General features: G+C 43.1%; 1 protein-coding gene across 2 annotated transcripts in view; it reads left to right on the forward strand.

The window, feature by feature from the left end:
- The window catches only part of PPFIA2 (PTPRF interacting protein alpha 2), a 269,318-nt gene that overhangs the window by 149,393 nt on the left and 93,567 nt on the right, over positions 1-26,358 (forward strand). For both annotated transcript variants that reach the window (XM_083463081.1, XM_083463082.1), the window contains 2 exons: positions 13,792-13,893; positions 24,318-24,482. In XM_083463081.1, coding sequence (XP_083319207.1) covers positions 13,792-13,893; positions 24,318-24,482 — 267 coding nt within the window. The remainder of the gene's footprint in view (positions 1-13,791; positions 13,894-24,317; positions 24,483-26,358) is intronic.

Raw genomic sequence — 26,358 nt, forward strand, 5'->3', positions numbered from 1 at the left:
TCATTTGAAAATGTTTTCCTACATACCAGAGTTTCATTTCACTTAGGGCATACATCAATAAAGTGAATAGCTGGATCTATTGCACAAAAAGAGAGAAACTATAACTAAGGCACCATATTCACTGTAAATTTAAAGTAATGCCATGCCACTTTAAACAGTAATCACTTCTTCCAAAGCTTCATGGAAACTGTAGTTTGCTAAGGGGGGCTGAGAGTTGTTGGGAGGCCCCTATTTCCCCCAGAGAGGTACAATTCCCAGAGTTCCCTTGGAAGAGGAGTTGACAGTTAAACCACCAAGAATTGGTGTTTCCCTACTTGTGGAATGATCTCCATAGGGAGACTTGCCTCGCACATTTGTCAGACGTCTTTAGGCGCCAGGCAAAAACATTTACCTTTGGCTAATTAAACACTCTATGACCTTTTAAGCTATTTGGGGGGAGGGTATTGGTTTTGTTTGTTATTATGGTAAGTATTTTTGTGCTTTTATAGTGTAAACCGCCCTGTGATCTTCTAATGAAGGGTGGCATAGAAGAAATAATAATGATAATAATAATAATAATAGTAATAATAATAATGTTTTAGATGTATAGTGCAGATGGGGCCCAGCATCGCTGTGCGCTATTGATTTAAACCAGGACTAGGGAACCTGTGGTCATCATAGCTACCCACTGTTGATCAGCTCCCATCATAGCAATCCACTGGTCATGCTGACTAGGGCTGATGGGCCCTAGTCATCTGGAGGGCCACAGGTTCTGCAGTCATGCTTGAAAGTAGCATGTGAAATGTACAAAGCCATCCTGTTTTCATGAGCAGTGTCCATGGAATTATTCTGTATGCACAAGGGGACTTAAGAAAAAGTCCTACCTGCTAGGCCTATTTGGGAATCTTTGGTGAGGGACTTCATCAAATCCAAATGCACATTATCTACTGTCTGACCCCTATCTACACGCTGCTTCTCATTCTCAAAGAACTCTAAAACATTAATGGGATAGGACTTATCTTTGGAGAAGCCATGCTGATTTCCCTCCTACAGTTCTTGTTATTCTATCAAGGAGTACCCTTTAGCTCTTACTCATATATGTAAAGGTAAAGGGACCCCTGACCATTAGGTCCAGTCGTGACTGACTCTGGGGTTGCGGTGCTCATCTCGTTTTATTGGTTGAGGTGCAGCTTCTGGGTCATGTGGCCAGCATGACTAAGCCGCTTCTGGCAAACCAGAGCAGCGCATGGAAACGTCGTTTACCTTCCCGCCAGAGAGGTACCTATTTATCTACTTGCACTTTGACATGCTTTTGAACTGCTAGGTTGGCAGGAGCTGGTACCAAGCAACAGGAGCTCACCCCATCATGGGGATTCGAACTGCTGACCTTCTGATCAGCAAGTCCTAGGCTCTGTAGTTTAAACCACAGCACCACCCTTACTCATATATGTAGCTGCTCTTAAAGGGGGGGGGGGTCATTTGTGTAGCAAAAGTCTTTGCTTCTGTCATCTGGCTTCCTACAGCCAGCTTATACTTTTCTTCATTCTCTTGTTTATTCCTACAACCCATCTCCTCTCCAACACACAACTGCTTTCCTGGATCCAAACACTGGCTTCAATTTCAGAGCCGAGTTTGTCCCTTTCCTTTTTGAGTTGTCCCCAGTGGCCCCATCCGGCAGAAATACTCCACAAGATTCAAGCCTGCCAGGGAAAGGTGGTCACGGAACTTGTGTGAATATAAAATGTGTGTTCCCCACAACATCATGCTTCATTCTGAATTGGTTCTGCTTTATGTCGCATATTGGCAGATTTTTTTTCTAAAAATCAATTTAGTGGGAGACAACATTAACACAACAGTTTAGCTGTATTTTTAGTGGATATCCATTGCATGCTAAGTATAAGCTAATGGAGCTGCCCTACTTGCCCAGTTTTTAATAGTAGTGGAGTCTTTACTAGCCAACATTTTCATTATAAAGGTCTTATTTTGATCAAAGCTCAGCTGTCACAGTTTAAAATCTCATTTCTTGCGACAGCTAGGATATAAACTCAAAGGACAGTTTAGTTAAAATGATTATGAGAACTTGAAGATACAGAGGGAATGTAGGATTTGATGTAGTAACTCATTGCTATAGCAAACATTTTCCTTAAAAACAAGTAGTCATTTTTAAAAATGTTGGCACCGTGGGGTAACAGTTACAGTTCTATTAATTCAGCATTATATTTTGCCCACAGGAAACTCAGGAACTCTTGAGTGGGTTTGTAGAAGTGAGGAGGGGTCAAGCTCAGTGCTGTGAGTGGTTTCCACCACAGGCCTTTCATAGTCTAGTGGCACCTTGGTTCTCGAAAGCCTCTGTAGTCGAATGTTTCGACTTGAATGCCGAAAACCCAGAAGTAAATGCCTCGATTTTTGAACACCCTCAGAAGTTGAAATATTGGCATAATCCATAGAAGCTTTGCTTTGCTTTTGTGTCCAGATGGGCGGGGTATAAATAATAAATTATTATTATTATTACTATTATCCTAGAAAATAACTTCTCTGGCATCCTTGCCAATGCTGTTTTTTGAAAGGTGGACTGTTCTAGTTCAGAAGGTAGTTCTGCCTGTCTAGAAAGATGTGTTTAAATACACACATTCCCTCCTCTTTAGATATTTATTCATACAAATGGATGCCAAAGCTGTTTCATTCTATGGCCTTGAGACAGTTGTGCTTTAAAAAAGAAAAGAAAATGCAGCAATATCGACAAAATGTTTTTTGACCTTCTCTTTGTTTTATTGGGTTATATGATTGAATAATTTTCCTCTACCATCCTTCACTTCTGCAGAGTGACAATGCGGCCATCAAATAATTTGTTTGGTATTGGAATCTGTCCAGAGGCAAACATTCAGCTATATTCTATGTTTTCATTACTAGTCTGACCTCATTCACTCCATCCAGGGTAGAGCATTTAAAGTAGTGTGTCCTATGCAGATTTTGATTAAGAAAACAACTACTAATGACTGGTCAAGTGGCTAAGTAGGATATAATTTTTCTATGGTAAACATATCTTTAGTTCTGTTCTTTAGACCACTGATCCTGCTGATAGATTGCACCTCACAAGTGGGTTGACACACCTCCACCTAAGATGGGTGGCAACAAATGGTGTGCTGGTAAATTTTGTAGAGTAGGATCTTGTCACGATACTTGTCATAGCCACGTCCCCCAAAAGAGTTCATAGTCATACCTTGAGCTAGCAAAGGTTGGCATGTTAGACATTGCTGTCCCTGATCAGTCATGAAGGATGATTAAAATACTGTACATACTGTAGTTACCTGGGAGTAAGCATCACCGAACTTCAGGGGGGAGTGCTGGCATGAAGTAGGAACCCTGTCAAAGAAAAGGAAAGAAATATCCAGCCTCTCCATGATTGTTTTTGTTATTTTCCGATCCCCTCTATGCTGACATCTGTAGAACTTGAGTAACTCATTACAGTGGCAAACGTTGGCATCTCAAGTGCCCTGTGCTATGTCAAAATTTGGTGCCCCCCACCTCTCGCCTTCCATGCTGCAACATAGTTATGGTGCCCCCAAAGCTCTGCTCCCAGTGCAGTGAAACTGGTTGCGCACCCCTAAATCTGCCTCTGCTTATTATCACCTCATTCATCTGCAGGATCAGGCAGGTTCTGTAGTTTACGCTGGAGCAGAGGGTGCCATTGCTCCTCTTCTTTAAAAAGTTTTGAAGCTGTTCTCTCCCACCCTTCCTACTCTAGTGCAGCATGAGTTGCATCAGTGCTATTACTCTTCTTTTCTCATTGTTTTAGAAACTTTCATAAAAGAAAGAGAAAGAATGACCAGATGCAAACAGAGCAGGATGCCTGTATCTTTAAATAAAGTAAAGGGACCCCTGACCATTAGGTCCAGTCGTGACCAACTCTGGGGTTGTGGCGCTCATCTCGCTTTACTGGCCGAGGGAGCCGGCGTACAGCTTCCGGGTCATGTGGCCAGCATGACTAAGCCGCTTCTGGCGAACCAGAGCAGCACACGGAAACGCCGTTTAGCTTCCCACCGTTTAGCTTCTATTTATCTACTTGCACTTTGATGTGCTTTCGAACTGCTAGGTTGGCAGGAGCAGGGACAGAGCAACGGAAGCTCACCCCGTCGTGGGGATTCGAACCGCCGACCTTCTGATCGGCAAGTCCTAGTCTCTGTAGAGAAGTTATGCAGGCACAACTTTTCTGAACTTGAAAGGGCCTTGAAAGGATGAAGACTACTTGCTTTTCTGCTGATATATTTGCTTTTGAAATTAGAAAATTCTAGTGATAGGTTCACATTTACCTGCAGAATAATCTCTTGATTATTTTTTTGTTGTATGCTGAGCCTTGAATTCTACCATCGTCACCATTTTGCCCCACTTACTGTCTTCAAAGTTTAAAGAAACTGCACCCATTTACGCAATTCATTGTTTTAAGTGTGTCCAAATGTCCATACAGAACAAGGTATGAGTAACGCAGCTGGGGAATGTGTTTATTTTTACATCTGAGGAAATAGTTTTGGTCAGACTCAGTGTGATTCTCAAGTCATGTTAGGGTGACTCAGGGCTCTGTCCTATCCTAAAAGAGTTTACATAATTTGGTCCAGGTGGTAAAGGTATTTGAGAAATCAAAGGACAGTCGAGGGGGAGGGATGAGTCATGTCACTATTTCAGAAAAACTAACACGTACTGCTGTCAAGTCATTCATAGGCCATCACTCTAAATAGTACATGACTCTCAAAGATAACTGAATAAAATAAATGAGGCATGTACCATTGGGTTTTTTTAAAAAACAAACAAACATGTTTCATAAAGACCAGTAAAGCCTATATTGTGTAAGTTACCAAAAAGTAAGAGAACTGGGCATTTTTAATCAAATGTCTTGCTCATTGCTAAGTGAGCACAAGCAAGTGAAAGTCCTGTAGATGATTGAAAATCTGTTTAAGTTTGTAAACTAATATAGAAATGAAACAAGATGGCAAACTGAATAAACTGAATAGCCAGCTCTTTTATTGGCATGCACCATATATAGAGTGATTTTAGACTTTTATTTCTACTAGGCAGTGCTTTTCTTTTAGAAATAAGGTGCCAATGCTCACGATAAATTTGTTGCAGTAAGTGTCACACTTTTAACCAATGCTTTTCTTCTACCCTTGAGTACCCCCAGAAAGAAGCACTGGTACTAGGGGCTATGCCCCTGCCCCTGCTCACCAACCCCTCCGTCATTTCCCCCTTACTAACTGCCTGGAGTTTTACAGGCACATATGCATAATGGCCATGGCAGGTGAAGGGAAGGCCACAAGAATGACACAGGAGACTGGTATTGGGTTGAATTAGGCCACAACTTTATTGATTACAGGAAAGAGGAGGTTTGACTAAGGCATTGGGCATGTATCCCACCTCCCACCTACTACCTGATGGGAACCTGGTGGGGTCAAATCTTTGCTGCGGAGTAGCCTCCAACATGGATTGGATGCCACAGTCCCACACAGGCCACTGTTGGGAGAGGCGTATGGGCCCATTGGTCCCTTAGCAGACTCCTGGACAGAGTCACCCCTCCTGGACCCCTCTAACGGGGTGACTAAGGATGCAGCCCAATGCCTTATCCGCCCAAGTTGTGATGGTTGCTACGAGGTAGGCGAAGACCTACAAGCCGGCCCATTTGCTTACAGGAGAGAGGGAGCCCTGAATATGGCGACTGAATTAACCACAGCAAGGTCCATAGGCAACGTGCCCACTTCCCCCCCTCCCCACCCCAGTGGGCCCCAAAAGACTGGGTGGATGGGAAAATCCCATGATGATTGGCCAAGAGGGCAGCTGACACCTGGACAACCCCTTAAATAGGCCTGGCTGAGATTGCAGCGGCACTGCCCACCCTTACTTGAGTGTCTGACTTGGCCAGAGGTGGGTTGTGCCAGCTATCCCTTTCCCTGGCCATGCCTGGAAGATAGCAGCCTCCCTGAACCTACCACTTCCGTGCCATGTTGCAACAGCCAGCCACCCAGAGTCCCAGGTGAGCAGATACTCCCTTCCCTTCCCATCCCATGCAGCTACTAAGTTTGTTATTCCCCTTCACGGCCCCGCTTCGGTCTTTTCTTCGGCAATTCTGCTTTACACCCTTGCTTTCATCTTCACCCTCATGCCCTCATGTCCATGCTTGCTCCCCTCTCCTTTTGTGCAGCCCCTTTACACGCACACCAGCCCCCCTAGTGACCTGCTGTGCCTTTTTCCTTCCACATGTTGCAACCACTAAGCACCCTTTTCACCTCTGCTGTTGTTTAATGCCACAGTTTCCCTTTGTGGCCCTCCATATGCTTTACTCAAAGCTCTGCTGTTGTTAAAAACCACCATTTTCCTCTCCGTTACCTCCACCCCTGCTTTACTCCACCCCCTGCTTTACTCAAACCAGTGTGGTGTAGTGGTTAAGAGCGGTAGTCACGTAATCTGGGAAACTGGGTTCGCGTCTCCGCTCCCCACATGCAGCTGCTGGGTGACCTTGGGCCAGTCACACTTCTGTGAAGTCTCTCAGCCCCACTCACCTCACAGAGTGTTTGTTGTGGGGGAGGAAGGGAAAGGAGAATGTTAGCCGCTTTGAGACTCCTGAAGGGGAGTGAAAGGCGGGATATCAAATCCAAACTCTTCTTCTTCTTCTTCTGCTGTTGTTTTAAACCACCACTCTTCCCCTCCAGGGCCCCTCCCTTCTCACTCTCTTTTGACTGTGCAGCCTGCCTTCACTTTTGCTCCCCTGCCCCACCCTGACCTCATACAAATACAGGATTGTGATGCGGCACGACAGATCCTTCAGTGGTGGACACAGGTTGATAGCCTTGCATGTTTATGTATATAGGAGGATGGGTGTATCCATAGGTTTTTCTGTGATGATGATGATTTTAAATGAGTTGTGAAACACCTCTTGGGTCAGTGATGAAACTGATATTGACCTGCAGAGAGAGGATAGCAAAATTGGTATCATAAGGATTTGTAGGCAGGTCCTTTTGACAGTATTTGTTCCCATTTACCTACTGGCAACATGAAAGAATGGTGCATGGTTTCTTTTCCAATCATGTCAATTTCCAGGATATGTGGGAATTTAAGATCCTCTTTCCCCCGCTATATATAAGAGATGATTGAGGTTGGCAGTGCTGATCATCAGCTAGGTTTGGGTGAAGGTGATCTATGATCAAAGCAGCAGGCATGCAGTTTCCTACTGAGTCTCTTGTTTTCTGGATTTGAGCCATTGTGTAGCCACAATCACTTCCTCTTCCCCCATGTCAGCTGGGAAAATCTTGAATGAGACCCATTTGTTTGTTGTTCGTAAAACGAAATTGTGTTGTCAGAATACGTTTTTAATACATACATCTGTATGCATTTTGAAACAATTGCCTTGCCCAATGTCCTTTTCAAGATGAGCAATAACAACAGTAAAGCACGAAAATCTACTAAAATGAGACTTTCTCCTGCTGTTTACAAAATTCCCATTGAAGTGCAGTATCCTAAGTTGTGTGTTAAAATTGCTTGCCATTGTGTAAGCATTCTGTATAAAATAGGTCAGCTTATAGTACTGGCATTTGGACATTATGTTGGTAGAACAAATATTAAATTTCTACCACTCTGACAGTGCAAAATAGAAGGCATGTTACACTAGATGTTGCATATTAATTGAAAAGGCTTTCATAATGTGCAACATCCGGGTTGTATGGAACGCGGCATGACAATCAAATGTAGAAAAATAGATCTGTGTTAAATAAATGTGGAACATCCTAAGGCACAAAAGGAAGGACTGTGTGCATGGCTGAAATATTAGTCAAGCCAACTGAGAAATATGATCGTGCATTGTTTCTAAAATTTATTCAGGCTGATGGGGAAATTCTAGACAAACCCACAAGACAGGATTTGGATGGCATGTTCAACAGCCACTGGCTTTAGTTAAGCATGGCTTGGGAGCAGAAAGGACCAGAAAGGAGCAAACCAGATTCAAGCTCCTCCTTGGAAGCCCATATGTTTGTGCAGTTCCAGTAAACCATAGTAGGGCTTTCTGTGTCATATGAACCACGCCACTGCATTTTTAAACCATTGCAAACTTTGTAAAATTATTGCATAAAAACTCATGATTGCTCCTGTTATCAGACTCCCATCTCCTTTCTAGAGAAAGCTGTTCACTCCAGCAGATGATTATGTCTCAATATGGCAGACGTGATCACTGATGACATTGTAGGGACACCTTCTCTTGAGGTGTCAGCCTCATCACAGGCTTAATTAACAGATCTGTTCCCATTAAGGGTGCCATACGATTGTCATACTGAGTTTTTCTCTCCTCAAGTTCACAGCTGTCCACACCTCAGCTTGATGGGTCAATGAAACCAGTAGCCTAATTATTTTGAAGGCAAATGTTTGGAACGCAAATCTCTGTTCTCAGGCGGGATTTATCTAAAACAATTCTAAGTCTGTGGATCAAAAAAGATCGTATTTGCAGAAAGACCTAACCGAGCTGAACACAAAGCAACAATATTTCTGTGCCAGGGTGCTTTTTCTTTCCCTTTCCCCTCAAAAAGACCCCCTTCTTTTACTGCACATGAAATATGAATTTTTATTTGGCAAAAGAATTTGTGCATGCGGTAAACGTTTCTCTTGTTCAGAGGAAGTTTCTTGGCTGGGAAAGAAGAGTGAGGATCACTGTCAGCACCTTTTCACCTTGTCTGAAACCATTTACAATGAGAATATGTAGAAGGTGCCCCACTCTCTTGGGAGCCCCCCCCCATTTATTTATTTTTAAAATAATTTTTATTAAATTTTCCATTTTAACAATCCAGTCAAATCACATTAAGTATTCCAAATTATACAAATACATATCATACAGTCCAAATATTCTGCCAAATTATAAATTTTTGTTGGGGCTTCCCATGCTTCAAGTTCAGTGGGGTTCTAATCATCTTATGTTTCTACTGCCTTGAGTTTCCAATAGTTCCTTCTTTAAATCTTCCTGTTGTTATCCTTCCTTCTTTGTGGCCTCTGAGTTGTTTCCACAGGCGAGTTGAAATAAATACAATAAAATGCTTCTGTGTGAAATTTGTATGACTCTCCTTTTTGGGGGGGAGCCCAAAAAAAATCAAAGGGAAAAAACTGGATGTACATTTCCAAAATATAAGATAAAAAACAAATAAAATAAACCCTACATACAGCAACAGTGTTTTGTGTTGCGTAGGCTCCTGTGATGTAAGTAATGGGCCCCGTCTGCTTGCCTGCTCCCTAAAATTGTATTTCAGTTCAACAATTACTTTGATAAAATACATATTTTGTTATGTGCAAATGGCTTTAGATACCTATTACCATAAATTACCATAAATTACCATATAGGTCCATAAATTACCATATAGCATATATTCAACACAAAAAACAGCGACAATTTGTTGCTGACAAAGGACAGCTGGACATATAAAGGAGGAGGAGGAGGAGTTTGGATTTGATATCCCGCTTTATCACTACCCGAAGGAGTCTCAAAGCGGCTAACATTCTCCTTTCCCTTCCTCCCCCACAACAAACACTCTGTGAGGTGAGTGGGGCTGAGAGACTTCAGAGAAGTGTGACTAGCCCAAGGTCACCCAGCAGCTGCATGTGGAGGAGCGGAGACGCAAACCCGGTTCCCCAGATTACGAGTCTATCGCTCTTAACCACTACACCACACTGCAGATACCTAGCACGTCACCACTAGACGGCAGATTTGTGGAGGGGAGATTTGTAAAGGGCCCCATTACCTTCAGTAGCTTAGGGCCTCATCAAACCTAAATCTGGCCCTGACTATTGTACATCTATAAACAGTCATGACTTGCCCCCCAAAGGATCCTAGGAGCTGTTTGTCAAGGGTGCTAAGAGTTGTAGGGAGACTTCTATTCCCGTCACAGAGCTATAATTCGCAGCATAGTTTTAACAATCAAGCCCTCTTCACAGAAAGCTCTGGGAAGGGAATAGTGGCATTTCAACAACTCTCAGCACCCTACATGGGGAAAACCATGACAGTGGTCTCATAGTGCTTTAAATGTATGGTGTGAATGTGGCCTAAATCTGGATCCAACCCATAAATTCTGTGCGCAGAGAGCAGATGAGGACATGGAGGTCAGAAGTGGGCACAGCAGCTGGTATCTCCCTCCCTAAGCATGTGTTTTTTCAGACTTCTGTGTCAAGAGCCATAGATATTTGTGGCTTGTTTCTGAACACTATCCTGATAAATGTTTGTGTTCATGGAATACCATCCAGCATCAGAAAACTAGTTATTCTTTCCCCATAATCTTTTGGCAATTCTATTTCTTTGTTTTTCTTTAATTATTGAAGCCCCCCTTCCAAAAGTGGGTTATAAAAAAATTAAACATCATGTGGAGCAACATGTTTAGTCCTTCAAATTTCAGGATTAAAAAGTGGGATTATCTGATGAGTAATTTCAGTGCTTCACTTTTTAATTGGTGTGGTAACCCCACAGTTGCCTTGTAAACTTTAAGAGTGCAGTTTGATCTGTCAAACTGTATTAGTTATGCAGCAGTTTCTACCTTGAGGCCTCCCAAACTATGACTGACCATGCAACATTTCTGCTGCAAACAATAATTCTAGATGACAGTATCCCTTTGGTTTCTGTGCATCTATGAGGCAAATGCAGAGCAGAGGTCATTATCATCACAAGCTGTTATGTAACTGCATAGAACAAAAGCATGCATTCCTGTGCTTTAACGTGGGGCAACGTATTCTTAGAGACTTTGCTATCCGACAGTGCCTAAGAGCCAAGCTACACATCCAACTTTAAAATAACTTTTGTGTCAACAAATGGCATTTACCTGTGCTTTTGTCAAGCATGAATTCAAAACTGCTGTCTTACCCCATTATTAACTCATCCCTCAGGAGCCAAGCATGATGGAAATAATCTCGTTTTTAAAGCAGAAAGAAAAGCTTAATTTTCCTGTGAGACAATCCCGGGGGGGGGGGTGTCTGCTATTATATCCCCAGCAGAAGATCTTTGTCTGTTTCCTTTCAAGACAGAGAAGCCAAAACTTTGGATAGCTAGGTGCAGCCTAGGTAAAGGGTAAAGGGACCCCTGACCATTAGGTCCAGTCACTGACGACTCTGGGGTTGCGGCGCTCATCTTGCTTTATTGGCCGAGGGAGCCGGCGTACTGGTTCCGGGTCATGTGGCCAGCATGACTAAGCAGCTTCTGGCAAACCAGAGCAGCACATGGAGACGCTGTTTCCCTTCCAACCGCAGTGATACCTATTTATCTACTTGCACTTTGACGTGCTTTCAAACTGCTAGGTTGGCAGGAGCTGGGACCGAGCAACGGGAGCTTACCCCATCGCAGGGATTCGAACCGCCGACCTTCTGACTGGCAAGCCCTAGGCTCTGCGGTTTAACCCACAGTGCCACCTGCCTAGGTGCAGGTAAAAAGAAAATTTAAGCTGATACTTTTTACCCCTAACACCAAAATAAATTTACTGGTTTGTGGGGGGTGAGGGATCTGGTGTCAGCAATACTGAGATGTCTAAATAATGTGAATTTAGCGAGCAATGCATGTGTTAATTTGGGCTTTTATTCCAATAAAATCAAGTTAGTTTTAATTGATTAAGTACAGTAATTGCTTAAATCCATATAGATTTGCATACAATTAAAACAATAGTTTTGAAGACAAGCCTTTGCTTTCTGATGGATATATGTGTGTGAATGTCACTGCAGATGTTAACTTAGAAAAGTAATTAGACAGCATGTCCACTCCAGGTGCCCGAGAGGCTAGCTCTGTCACTGCCCCCATCCGGGCATTCAGACGGAATCCTTCTCCCTGGACCTCTTTAACTGGGTACCCTGATATTTGATCAAGAAGTAGTGTGTAAGACTCCTTCCCTCTGTTTAGGCTAAGGATCTGACTCAATGCCTTTTTCTGTCAGCAAGTTGTGACAGTTGCCCGATAGGCCCAATTCTTCCCTGGTCCCAAATACAGCGACCAAGTAACTCCATAGCAAGGTTGTCCATTTACCCATGGCCAGCTGAGGCTGATGACAACACCAGCTGGCCCCATGGGAAAGAATCCCCCCTCCCAGTTTGTCCATAGCCATGCCAGGCTGCAACTGCTGCCGCTGCCGAAATGGTAAGCGGTTTTGTGTTCCTTTCTAATAATGAATGAACAAGTCATCAACTAAAAGCAGCTAAGTCAAAACACCAATTTTTGTTCCTCGATGAGATGAAGCTGGCTGAAATCCAGATATTTTAGTTTAAACAGTTACTGCATCAGAGTGATGAATGATTAACCTCTGCAAAAACTATAAATCATCAAATCTGTAATTTACTGCCTAACCTTATAAAAACCTCAGACACACTCCCCTGCAGAATCCGCTCCTGCTTAAGCTTTTAATATTCTCTCTGTACTGTATTGATCTGCTTCACCGTGGTTTAATTAAACTAAGTGAATTATATTATTAAGGTATAATTATTTCAGAAGAGTCTTTAGAATACAATAACATAATGGATTGGAAAACCACTCTACGAAGTGACATATATGCTTCAGATTATTGTGTGCATCCTTTGAGACATTGAGGGTATTATCAGGCATAGGCAATCTTCGGCCCTCCAGATGTTTTGGACTACAACTCCCATGATCCCTAGCTAACAGGACCAGTGGTCAGGGATGATTGGAATTGTAGTCCGAAGCATCTGGAGGGCTGAAGGTTGCCAATGCCTGCAATAGATTGTCAAGGGCATCTGACTCCTAGTTGCCTAATAGCAACAACTAAAGATCCCCCCATTCCTAAGTTACATAGGTTGCTGAAAAAGAAGGTTGGCAGGAAAACCAGTAGTGGATTCTTGTGTGAAAGGAATTGTAAGCTTCATTCACAAATTCCTAGGCCAGGTATGAGTTCAGAGGCACCATGTTTTTTTAATTCTTAGCATATATCTTCCCACCCGACTACCATTTTGCACTGGGCTCTGGCTGGTGGATCTAAAATATTAAGCATATCCCACAAGTTCCATCCTGCCAGGTGAGTGATTTGTAGCAGTCAGTACCTATAGTAGCCTCACTGGCTTTGAAAGGCATAGGAGGTGAGCTTTCGTGGGACTGATCAATAATACTATGTGTGTTTTACTATGCCACGGGTCTATATAATGTCACTGTGTTGAACAGAAAACACTTTCATCAAAGGTTTACCTTATAATGCTAATTAAGAGATGGAAGGATATACAGTAGTTGCAAGGAAAGTGTTCGGCTCTCCTCTCCCGCCAACAATTCTCTGCGGCAAATTGCTTCCTCCTGATCAGTTTTGATCCAGTGTTTATTCACCTGATCTCCAAGATCAGAACTAAGCCAGAATGAGGGGGTGGGGGCATTTGCAGAATAGTGGGCAGATGATGGAAAGGCATGTCAGTTAACCGATACAAATGCCCTGGACTCAGCCACACATTTATGTTACCTCAGAAAACATAGGTTTGGGGACATATGAGTGCTAAGGAAACACACAGTTTTGCCCTAAAATATAATACTGGTGGCTTCTGTTACAAGAATTTTAAAATACATTATGCGAACCTTATATTGACACCTGACAGCATATTTTACTGTTCAGTGGAATATGGCTCTAGACTTTGGGTACTTTTCAAAGCAGGGCATAGGCCCCTCATATTAATCTGAGAGAGGCATTTCATTCCCATTGTTTTCAAAAGTTCTCAGAAATTTTACAGCACCCAAGCTTTAGTTCTGTTAGATTTTCTGAAATTGGAGATTAAAGCAATGCAATATTTTCATGCTAAATGTTTTCCTCTTGCATATTTTCTCCATCTTTGCAGGAATTTGCTGCACTTACAAAAGAGCTAAATGCATGCAGGGAACAACTACTGGAAAAAGAAGAAGAAATTTCTGAACTGAAAGCTGAAAGGAATAACACAAGAGTAAGTATAAAAACAATCAGTTATGTGTGTTTTGCATAACAATGTATCAGATAATTTTAGCACTGCTTTTTATCTTATAAAATTCTATGAGAATTGTGAAAATACATTCTGTGCCTGGGTGGGGGAGTCTGTAGTTCTCCAGATGTTGATGGACCAGAACTCCCATCATGCCTGACTATTGACATGCTGGCTACAGCTGATGGAAGTTAGAATCCAACAACATCTGCAGAGCCACTGGTTCATCAATGTCATTCTTTTGTAATAGCCTTTTGATAGTTCAAGTGGTTTGTTTGGAAATTCATATCTTGAGTTCTATTTTCCACCTGCTCTTTGGGGAGTAGTTTAAAAGTAGACATTCACCGATCAGATTTGGGTTCATTTAGCATTTATTAACTTTCTGGATTTCTCCCCGTCTGGCTTTTGATCAAAGTGTGAAATTGAACAGTGGCTAGCACCAAAAAGATTGACAGGGAAAATTTGGCTTCTAATCAGTTGATTCCCAAAACCTTTGCATGGTCAATGTTGTTACTGGAATATGAAGCATCATTCTAACAGTGTGTGGACTGGTGAACATTCCTGGGATAATTTTTGAGCACTTTTCAGAGCAGTGATATACCAAAGAGTGCCAATGTATGATGAGTAGACGAGTCTTCCTTACAGAATTCCTATCTCCCTACCTTTCTGATCAATGTTTATACTGAACCAGTTTATATATGGAATTTTTGAGTTAGTGTTATAAGCATGATGAAACCTGGTCATGTGTTTGATGTTTCTTCCAACCCATGTACTACCAGTTTCACAGTGATCTTTGGGAATGGATAAATATATGTATGGAAAGAAAAGTATCTTTGATGCCTTCATCCACTAGGTAGAAGTTGCATTTGGTAAAGCAGGTACCACTTTGTAGAAGTTGGGATCCACAGGAAAGGGCATATCTTTGGCAGCTTCTTCATTTAAGAGCTGTATTGTCTAATACCCCGTTACTGGTTTTCCCATTTGTGATGTATGGAAGTGAGAGCTGGACCACAAAGAAGGCTTATCGCCTAGAGAATTGATGCTTTTGAATTGTGGTGCTGGAGGAGACTCTTGAGAGTCCCATGGACTGCAAGAAGATCAAACCTATCCATTCTGAAGGAAATCAGCCCTGAGTGCTCACTGGAAGGACAGATCCTGAAGCTGAGACTCCAATACTTTGGCCACTTCATGAGAAGAGAAGACTCCCTGGAAAAGATTGAGGGCACAAGGAGAAAGGGATGACAGAGGATAAGATGGTTGTACAGTGTTATAGAAGCGACAAACATGAATCTGACGAAACTGCGGGAGGCAGTGGAAGACAGGAGTGCCTGGTGTGCTCTGGTCCGAAGAGTTGGACACAACTAACCGACTAAACAACGACAACAACAATTGTGTAGTACTGCTGCCTTCATGGATCCTCAACATCGCCTGGATATGTATCCTGTCTCTGGCAGCAGTTTTATTCAGACATTCAGTACCCAGCCCCCTTGATGATGCTCCATGTTCTGGTTAGGTCTGGTTATTTGTGGGGCCTGCCTGGTGTTTTCACATGACTAGAATATGTGCTTTTATTTAAAATGCATCTCTGGGTTATTTGTGAGGCATAGGAATTTGTTCATCCCCCCCCCCAAAAAAAAATGTAGTCCATCCCACCACATGGCCTGAGGGACGGTGGACCGGCCCACAGCTGAAAAAGGTTACTGACCCCTGGACTCGATGGTCCTCAGGGTCTCTTCCAACTCTATGATTCTATGATTAACTTAGGACCATTAATTTCAATGGATCTGCTCTGGGGAAAACTTAATGGATACAATCTATAGGTCCTAGCAGAGTTTTGCCCAGAAATTGTTAATATATATAATGGGAAACTCCCATGTGTTCTTACCAAAGAGCCATTAAAAAAATCTGCTATTCTGTTAAAAAGCAAAACATACCATGCCATGTTCTGCAGTGAGAGAGATGCAAATATAGACATATTGGTTGCCAATAGACAACAGAACCCGCACATAATTTGTTTTAAAGAAAACATAGCAAGAAAACGACTACATTGCCCTCTCACTTTTGACAACACAAATGTTTCTGAACCATCTTTTTAAAGGGGGGGTTCAACTCTAAATGAATGTGCAATTAATAAGAAAAAGAATAACTGTGTGCTTTTATTAATGGGCAGTCTTTAAAAAAAGCACAATTAAGAATTTAAGTAGTGCTTTATGATTTCACTGAATAAGGAGATCATTCCACCTTACAGCCATCTTACAAATTAAAAGCAGAAGCCTGCTGTATAAGTAAAATATGTCACAGCCATTCTTCCATACCTGGAAGATAGGCTAAGAAGCTGCTTTATACCAAGTCAGACCATTGGTCCATTTCACTCAGTACTGTCTACAATGATTGGCTGAAGTTGACCCAAGCCTTGGGCTGATTAAACAATCTATGGCCTTAAATGTTTATGACAGGTGCTGTGTTTTTATACTGCAAACTGTCCTGTGATCTTTGGATGAAGGGCCAAATATAAATTAAATAAATAAAAATAGTTGGGTTCAGATTTTAAAAATAATAAAATGTCAGTAAATAACCCTAAATATATGTAACTTGCCTTTTCCTATGCAAGACTAGAAAGACAGGCTAGAATTAAGAATACACAAATAAACATCACGCTGCTACATCCCAGTTAAGGGATTGTTATAATAGTTGCTTGTTTGCTGCCTTTGTTCAACATGATGTCTAATTTAAATATTACAGTTCCCAGGTGATGGCTGCCGAAAAATCCTTACGCGAAAGTTTCTTACCCCATGTAGCAGTGCAAATGTATGCAGCATCCCCATACTGTTTCTAAAGATATGCACTGTTGACACAGAATTGCTGTATGTGTTCAGCACAACACACACGGCAAGAAGGTTTAAAGTGTTAAACATTATACAAAAAAATTGTTTGGGGCAGCTTTCCTGTTGAGGGGGGGGGTAGTCTCTTAAACTAGCCCTGACATCAATCTATCTGATGGCTGGTGTCAAACAAGTTCTAAACCAGCAGCCGCCAACTTTAATTATACCAATGGGAACTTTTGGATTTTTGAGAGAGTGCCATGGGCACTCCACCATCTATGGGCACTGCTCTCTTCCCTACCTTGGATGAGCCCCCAGAGAAAGCACAAAACATACTTCACTGTTTGAAGCAATCTTAAGTGAAAGTCAGAATCCATTAAAGTTAATCTGAGCCTTGAAAAGCACATAAAAATTAAAGAGGAAGTGGGCAAGAGATTCGAGGGAGAAAAAGGTAACCCGCCCCACCATCTCATGACCAAAGGGGCAGTGAGTGGGGGAGCTGAGAGGTTTTGTGGTGCCAGGGGGCACTGGTGGAGGAACAGGGGTGTGGGGGGGAGTGCACTGCCCCAGCAGCATGATCCCAGTGGGGTGCCATCACGGCTAACCACCCCCCCTCCGCTGGGCGCCACACTCCCAGGATGCATGCCATGCCCCTGTGGGTGGCACACCACGCCCACAGGACACACGCCAGCCATGCCCCCGCCTGCTCTCGCCCCCCCCCGCCAGAGTTTGAAGCTCCGCCACTGCCAGGGGGAGATGTTAAGGATGCCATTACGTCCACAAGCGCCAAGTTGGCAGTCCAACTTTGAACACTGTAATACAAAAGTCATCTCCAGAGGTTAAATACAAAAGAGAATGGGTCATATATGACACAAGAAGAAGTACAGTAGATATTTGGTGAGCCTGGGTGTCTATAATTTTATGACATTTACTGTAGGGTACATAATATTTACAGTGGTACCTTGGGTTACATACGCTTCAGGTTACATACGCTTCAGGTTACATACACTTCAGGTTACAGACTCCACTAACCCAGAAATAGTACCTCAGGTTAAGAACTTTGCTTCAGGATGAGAACAGAAATTGTGCTCTGGCGGCACAGCGGCAGCAGGAGGCCACATTAGCTAAAGTGGTGCTTCAGGTTAAGAACAGTTTCAGGTTAAAAACGGACTTCCGGAATGAATTAAGTACTTAACGTGAGGTACCACTGTATAGAGAGCAGTGTTCTGACTTCAGATCAGCACTCATCCCTGGATAACATCTGCAAAAACACCACCTAGTGTATTTTGAATGCCTTTTCCACAATGTAGTTTCAGATTTGCTTTATATCCAGTTAGATTCCACAACACACACCTTTTGAAAAAGAAAATAGCAAAGTAATTATCCTTCTTTAAGACAATATTTTTTGTTTTGTAGGTTCAGCATTAATTGTTGTTGTTTAGTCATTTAGTCGTGTCCAACTCTTCGTGACCCCATGGACCAGAGCACACCAGGCACTCCTGTCTTCCACTGCCTCCTGCAGTTTGGTCAAACTCATGTTGGTAGCTTCAAGAACACTGTCCAACCATCTCATCCTCTGTCGTCCCTTTGCTCTCCCTTAGCGTTTTGTTTTGTTTGTTTTGTTTTTATTATTTTTACTTGGTCTGAGTATGTCTGGCCGGGCAAGAAAGATTTACAGAAGGCAGGAACTTCTGAAGGTCAGGTTACAGTGTGAACAAGCTGTAAGAGCTGATTATTTTCGCCCAGATAACATTCCTGTGGTAGTAGCCAGGTAAAGTCCAACTGGCAGTTAAAGTCCAACTGACATTTTCAGCTGCTGTAGGGCGCTGGCTTTGGGATGCCATTTGTCTATACGGGATTTGCACCTTCCTGATTGTGAAGAGGACCGAAAATTAATTCAGCCTTGAACAAGCGAATAAGGAAAGGAGTGGTTTAATGGGAATCTAATAGCCAGTAACCAGATACAAGATATACAAGATGGCAGCGCGCATAGACGCTGTGGCTTAGTGCTCTCCCTCAGCGTTTTGTTTTGTTTTTATTATTTTTACTTGGTCTGAGTATGTCTGGCCGGGCAAGAAAGATTTACAGCAGGCAGGAACTTCTGAAGGTCGGGTTACAGTGTGAACAAGCTGTAAGAGCTGATTATTTTCGCCCAGATAACGTTCCTGTGGGAGTAGCCAGGCCACTGGGCTCTCCATGGATTACTATGCCTCCAGGGAGGAGGCGAAGGCGGCGTAGAGACAGGAGGCAAAAGCGGGGTTGTCGGGCTGGCGTCCTGGTAAGATTGCAGAGGAGTCCATCTAAACCACCGCTCCCTAGCATATTTCTTGCTAATGTGAGATCTCTTACCAACAAGATGGACGAATTGAGGCTGCAGGCAGCAAAGAACAGCCTTGTAAAAGATTGCTGCGTTTTATTTGTCATTGAGACATGGCTTCAACCGTCCATACCAGACACAGCTATTCAGTTGGAAGGCTGTGCGGTACATCGTCATGACCGAGGCATGGACTTCGGAAAAACCAAAGGAGGGGGGCTGTGTGTATATGTGAACAAATGCTGGTCCAATAATTCGAAGACTGTGGGCAGTCACTGTTCACCGGATTTGGAATATGTGGCTGTTAAATGTAGACCAGCCTATCTCCCTAGGGAGTTCACAGCTGTTATGTTAACTGGTGTGTACGTGCCACCAGATGCCAATGCCAACTTGGCTTTGGGATGCCTGCAGGACCTTATCAGCAGCCAGCAAGACAAGTATCCTGAAGCTGTGCACATCATTGCGGGAGACTTCAACCATGTTGAACTTAAAACAGTGCTCCCAACGCTCTATCAGCATGTGAAATGTCCCACAAGAGGGGACAAGACACTGGATAAAGTTTATTCGAATGTAAATCACGGCTATAGGGCTTTACAGCTGCCACACTTGGGCCAGTCCGACCATATGTCTCTGTTCCTGATACCAGCATATATCCCACTCAGGAAACGGGCTCCCACAATATTAAAATCTGTTAAAATCTGGCCTGAAGGTGCTATTCACCAGCTGCAGGACTGTTTTGAGAGAACCAATTGGGATATTTTCGATAGTTCAGACCTGGAGGAGCACACGGCGGCAGTTCTGTGCTATATCAATCACTGCACAGACACTGTCACAGTAAATAAATCCATCCGGTTTTACCCCAATCAGAAACCCTGGATGAATAGAGAGGTCCAGTGCCTGTTGCGGGAAAGGAACAGGGCTTTCAGGTCAGGCGAGGTGCAGTTTTACAGTGTAGCAAGAGCAAACTTGAGGAGGGGTATTCGACGGGCAAAATTGGATTATAGGCTGAGGATTGAGGATAATTTAAGGAGCAACAACACAAGACAGATGTGGCAGGGGATTCAGCATATTACCAACTACAAACCTAACCTTGGTGCTGTCGACGGTGACCCCTTGCTGGCAGAGGAGCTTAACCTCTTCTTTGCTCGCTTCGAGAAGGAGCCACCTGAGACGCCGGTATTACAGCCACCAGCCCATAGGGGCCCCTCATTCACGGTAGAGGAACATGAGGTGAGACAGGTTTTGAGGATGGCGAATCCGAGGAAGGCGGCTGGACCTGATGGCATCACTGGAAAGGTGTTGAAGGGCTGTGCGGATCAGCTGGCGAGGGTCTTTACTAAGATCTTCAATAAGTCCTTACACCAGTCTATTGTCCCACCCTGCCTGAAGTCGTCAACTATTGTCCCTCTGCCTAAAAAATCCACAATCAGTAGTTTGAATGACTATAGACCAGTTGCACTGACTCCAATCATCATGAAGTGTTTTGAGAAACTGGTGCGCCGTCACATTATTTCCTGTCTTCCATCAACTTTTGACAACTACCAGTTTGCATACAGAGCAAATAGATCCACAGAAGACGCCATCAATACCACTCTCCATGCTGCTCTGTCCCATCTGGAGCAGCCGGGGAGTTATGTGAGGCTGCTGTTTGTGGATTTTAGCTCTGCTTTTAACACTATCCTCCCCCATAGACTGGTGTCCAAGCTAGAGGCGATTGGACTCTCCAACTCCACCTGTCTCTGGGTTTTGGATTTTTTGTCAGAACGTTCCCAGAGGGTTAGAGTAGGGTCACACATGTCCACAGCCCTTAGCCTTAACACCGGCTCACCACAGGGTTGTGTGTTGAGTCCCCTGCTCTACACTCTCTATACGTATGACTGTACAGCCATCTATTCCAGCAACAAAATCATCAAGTTTGCTGATGACACTACGGTGGTAGGGCTCATTTCAGGAGGGGATGAGTCCGCCTATCGGGACGAGGTGGAGCGGCTCTGTGTTTGGTGTGGAGAGAACAATCTGGCTCTTAATACGGCTAAGACCAAGGAACTGGTGGTGGATTACAGGGAAAAAAAGGCGGACATTCAGCCCTTGTATATCAACGGGGAACGGGTGGAGAGGGTGGCGGAATTCAGGTTTTTGGGAGTAGCTATCGATCAGGGCATGACTTGGAGCGCACATACCACTGCTCTGGTGAAGAAGGCCCAGCAGAGAATTTATTTCCTCAGACTTTTAAAGAAGAACAATCTGAGTGAGAGACTGCTGGTGTCCTTCTACCGAGGCTCCATAGAGAGCATTCTTACATACTGTATTTGTGCTTGGTTCTCCAGTTGTACAGCTAGGGAGAGGAAGGTGCTCCAGAAGGTCATAACCACAGCCCAAAGGATTATTGGTCATCCTCTCCCATCTTTGGAAGAACTGTACGGTTCCCGTTGTCTTAGGAAAGCAAATAACATCCTGCAGGATTCATCTCACCCGGGACACGGTCTGTTTGCACTACTGCCTTCTGGCAGGAGATATAGAAACATCAAGTCAAAGACAAATAGACTGAAAAACAGTTTCTATCCAAGAGCTGTGGCCTTTTTGAATGCTGTAACTCGATAGTGTGACCTGGGAGTTTGATGGGTGTGGTGTGGGTGTGGCTGGAATGTGGTTTGTTTGGTTGTTGTTGTTGTTTTGCTTTTGTTGTTTTAAGGGATGGCATCCAATTTCGTTGCACTTTGTGCAATGTTGCACTTGTGTAATGACAATAAAGAATCTATTCTATCTATTCTATTCTATTCAGCATTAATTGTTGTTGTTTAGTCATTTAGTCGTGTCCAACTCTTCGTGACCCCATGGACCAGAGCACACCAGGCACTCCTGTCTTCCACTGCCTCCTGCAGTTTGGTCAAACTCATGTTGGTAGCTTCAAGAACACTGTCCAACCATCTCATCCTCTGTCGTCCCTTTCTCCTTGTGCCCTCAATCTTTTCCAGGGAATCTTCTCTTCTCATGAGGTGGCCAAAGTATTGGAGCCTCAGCTTCAGGATCTGTCCTTCCAGTGAGCACTCAGGGCTGATTTCCTTCAGAATGGATAGGTTTGATCTTCTTGCAGTCCATGGGACTCTCAAGAGTCTCCTCCAGCACCATAATTCAAAGGCATCAATTCTTTGCCAATCATCCTTCTTTATGGTCCAGCTCTCTCTTCCATACATTGCTACTGGGAAAACCATAGCTTTAACTATACAGACCTTTGTTGGCAAGGTGATGTTTCTGCTTTTTAAGATGCTGTCCAGGTTTGTCATTGCTTTCCCCCCAAGAAGCAGGCGTCTTTTAATTTTGTGGCTGCTGTCACCATCCGTAGTGATCATGGAGCCCAAGAAAGTAAAATCTCTCACTGCCTCCATTTCTTCCCCTTCTGTTTGCCAGGAGGTGATGGGCCCAGTGGCCATGATCTTCGTTTTTTTGATGTTGAGCTTCAGACCATATTTTTCTTTCTCCTCTCTCACCCTCATTAAGAGGTTCTTTAATTCCTCCTCACTTTCTGCAATCAATGTTGTGTCATCTGTATATCTGAGGTTGTTGATATTGGGCATAATGGGGTGTAAGGGAGCAGCATATATTATGCCAGTAGAGAAAAACTCTCTATAGTTGCTTAAGATAAATATGCACCCTGGCACAAACATTTAACTGTCAGGAGCTGCTCACTTTCATAGGCCTTAAATCCTGTATGTATTTGTTAAATGCTTGAACAGACATGCAAGGGGAAGTGCGGGGAAGTGAATGGAGTGGGAGGTTCAGGTTTGGACCCTTGCTGAGTCACGGAAGCTGACTCTGGGCTGAGTCGTATTTCTGACTCCGATTCTTACAGCATTGTTCTGAGATAGGAATTGTGAAGCCACTCAAAAATGTTGACAGACATAAATATCCCTTGACTCCATGTTTTCATTTATCCAGTGGAGCATTTTGTTTTCTACAACATAACAACCCTGCAGTGAAAAGTCTTTATTTAGACCTCGGTGTATGCATCTGTAGCAGAAATTATTTATTTATTTATTTATTTATTTATTTATTTATTTATTTATTTATTGTGGTATGGGGAAAGTAAAGGATCCATTATTCACTTCTTGGAGCTAGTTCAGCCTAACACTATGATGTGCTGTGCTTGCTATAAAATAGCATAAATGAGTGGGGCAATGTTAAAGTAGTGTTGTGAGTTGTGGGGCAGGGGGGAGAGTAGGCTGTTTGCTGAGCCCCTTCTAACCCCTGGATCCAGCAGCTGTTAAAATATAAGCCAGGCTAGCTTCCTGGTGAGGTGATAGCTTAGGTAATGGGCCATTAAGGAAACAAAGGAAATGGATCTGTGCCAGATGAAAAATGGGTGGACTCCCTCCCTCAACTGACTGGTAGTTAAAAAGAAATGGCCAGGGTTGAGAACTGCATGAGGTGAGCTAGAAGCTGGAAGAAAAGCTGCAGACTGGGAAGCCAGAGAGAGTCAGAGATTGATTTCTGTTTGAATCCAACGCTGCGGCTATGGGGGAAGCAATAGGAGCAAACTGCAAGAAAAACCTGAGTTGCTGTTTGTTGCACTTCAGCTTTAAAGAGTGGGTTTTCACGGGGAAAGCTCTAGGGCAACAAAAAGAGCGCTCAGACATGGAGCTTTTCAGTATGGGCCTGGGCCTGGAAAGAGCAGGGCAAAAGGTGTGAATAAGCCCTCTCTTTATTCACCTCTCCTCAAGTCTGTTTCTGCAGCCATGAATGTGGGAAATACATTCCAAATGGTTACAAGAGAGAGTTTGTTACATGAGTGCTGGCATTGGATACAACCCTTTTTGATCAAATACAGAAATTCAAAATGTTAATGAAAAACGTTTGTTTGTTTTTTGCATATCTGTTCAGGTTTCAAAATGCAATTGTGAAACTAATTTCAGCATTGGTTACGTACTGCACTGTGATTTGTTTCTTTAATTTGATGGTTTCAGTAGTTCCATTTAACAATATTTCAGTGTCCTAAAACATCTTAGTTTGGACACAACAATTGTGAGAGGAACAATTTGCCATCTTGGAAAATTTGCATGAGAGTTCAGTAGATATTAATCACATTTATACTTTATTCCCCTTTACGTTCTCTGCAATAATATCATGGAAAACTGCCAGACGGAGTCACCATAAACCTTCAAGTACGGTGAAACCTGCCTGTGTCATTATCATTTTGAACTAGAATTATGGTGCCAGTGACCTTCAGGTGAAAATGAGCTAACTTTCTTTTTATATATATATATTGAATCCAATAGCTGTTACTGGAACATTTGGAGTGCCTTGTTTCAAGACATGAAAGGTCGCTGAGAATGACAGTGGTGAAACGGCAAGCACAGTCCCCCTCCGGAGTCTCCAGTGAAGTCGAGGTTCTGAAAGCACTGAAATCGTTGTTTGAACACCACAAGGCTTTAGATGAGAAGGTAAAGTATGGGGAATCAGCTTACTGACTCAGCATATATTTCTTAAGCTTTGTCATGGATGCCTACACTAGACTAGTTCCCTCATTCTCTTGGCATATGTAACATAATAGTGTTTCCAGGGTGCCATTTTGTATTCTTCCAAGGTCACGACAGAGGCACCAGGCCTCACACCCTGAATGGTGGTGGTGATTTCCATGGGACTTATGCAGGGCCATGGGGCCCTTCCAGGAAGTCAAACCCAGTCCATTCAGGCTAGTTGCATACTGTAAGTTGTTTATATTCCCTTTTAGGGCCAGAGAGACAGAGAGAGATGGCGGAGGGGAGACGGAGAGAAAATCTCTGATGCTGTCCCCAAAGGAGGCATCAAGTTATCAAGCTGCATTTACCCATCCAAGTTGAACTAAATATTCTCACTACATTTAAAGCACGTTTATACTACTTCAGCAGTCATGGCTTCCCCTAAAGACCCAGGGAACTACAGTTTACAACTCACAGACTTATAATTCCCAGTACCCCTTACAAACCACAGTTCCCATAATTCTTTGTGGGAAGTTACGTGGGTGTGACTGCCTGATCCAAAAATGTGCAGTCATTTCAAACAGTTTAAAAACCTATCAGTCACCTGTGTGGGAAGAAATGAGGTGAGAGAGGAGGGGTTTAACCCAATCCTTGTTCCTCTTGCCAAGCAACTGATCAGCAGAATGTTAATATTTTAATATGAATACAGAGGTACCTAGGCTTGCCATACGTCAGGAAAATTCCTAATATATCCTGGTTTTCTGCTGTAAAAATGGTGTCAGAGGAATTTTGCCAAATCAGCAACATGTCAGGGGAAACCCAGTTACAGAATATGGCAATGCGATGGAAAAAGCCGCAGAAACAGCTCCAAAACCTTAAAGTCACTATTTTGGGGAAAGGTTTCCGCAAAGAATCTCAACAATCTTGGTGGTTTCCTAAGGAAATCTCAACAACTTTGCAGGTGTCAGGAATTTTATTGTCTCTTATTTCCACTATGAGAATAACAGTCTCAGTTCCCCAACATTGCTTAAAGGTGTCTGTTCTTCCTCCTGTATTCATTAACTGTGTAATAGCCTGTCTTCTATTGAGTTAAAGACAGTGTTCATGAAAAACATAAAATTGTCTTGCAACAGTTTGAGAGAATGCCACCAGCAGCTGCAAGTGTGTGCAATGGCAGATTGTGCACTGCATGGTGCCTGAGAGGGTTCACGCCTATGTGTTGATATGAACATGCACTAGAAACGATGCATCTGACATCCACTCAGAGATTTAAATTTTAAACACCATGGGGAACCCCTAAACAATGGCATCTCACACTAACAAAATTGTAAAATAAAAATAAAAATGGGATAGTGATTTATCAGGAGCAGGTACCAGGCAGCAGGGAGGGGCAGCTATGATAAATAAGGAAAGTCAAGGCATATGGGTCACTTGTCTATGGCCCTAGAAGCTGGCTTGTGTAGAGTGGTCTGTTTGTAGGGAACTATATTACCTTTAGGAAAAAATCCCACAGAGATTCATTACAGTCTAAATAGGGCAGTACGTATTGTGCCTGAATCACGATCGCACCATATTTTGACATGCTCCTTCTAGGTGATGTGAAAATCATTTACTGTGCTTTTTAATCTGAAATGAAGCTTTGCAATTTAGCTGTGCGTAGTAAGAGATGAGTAACTGAGGCCAATGCTATGCAAACACATTTAAACAATATTTTAAATATCCCTGGAAGTTTTTGGGTTTTCTGCTGAACTTAAACGTTGTAGCTGGGACTTACATAATGGAGCATTACTAGCAGTAGTCTTTGGAGATTAGTATGGTTTATAGACTAATTTCACTTTCCAGTATTTGAGATTGATAA

The sequence above is a fragment of the Podarcis liolepis genome, assembly GCF_965112155.1.
Source record: "Podarcis liolepis genome assembly, chromosome: 10".
Taxonomy (NCBI): domain Eukaryota; kingdom Metazoa; phylum Chordata; class Lepidosauria; order Squamata; family Lacertidae; genus Podarcis; species Podarcis liolepis.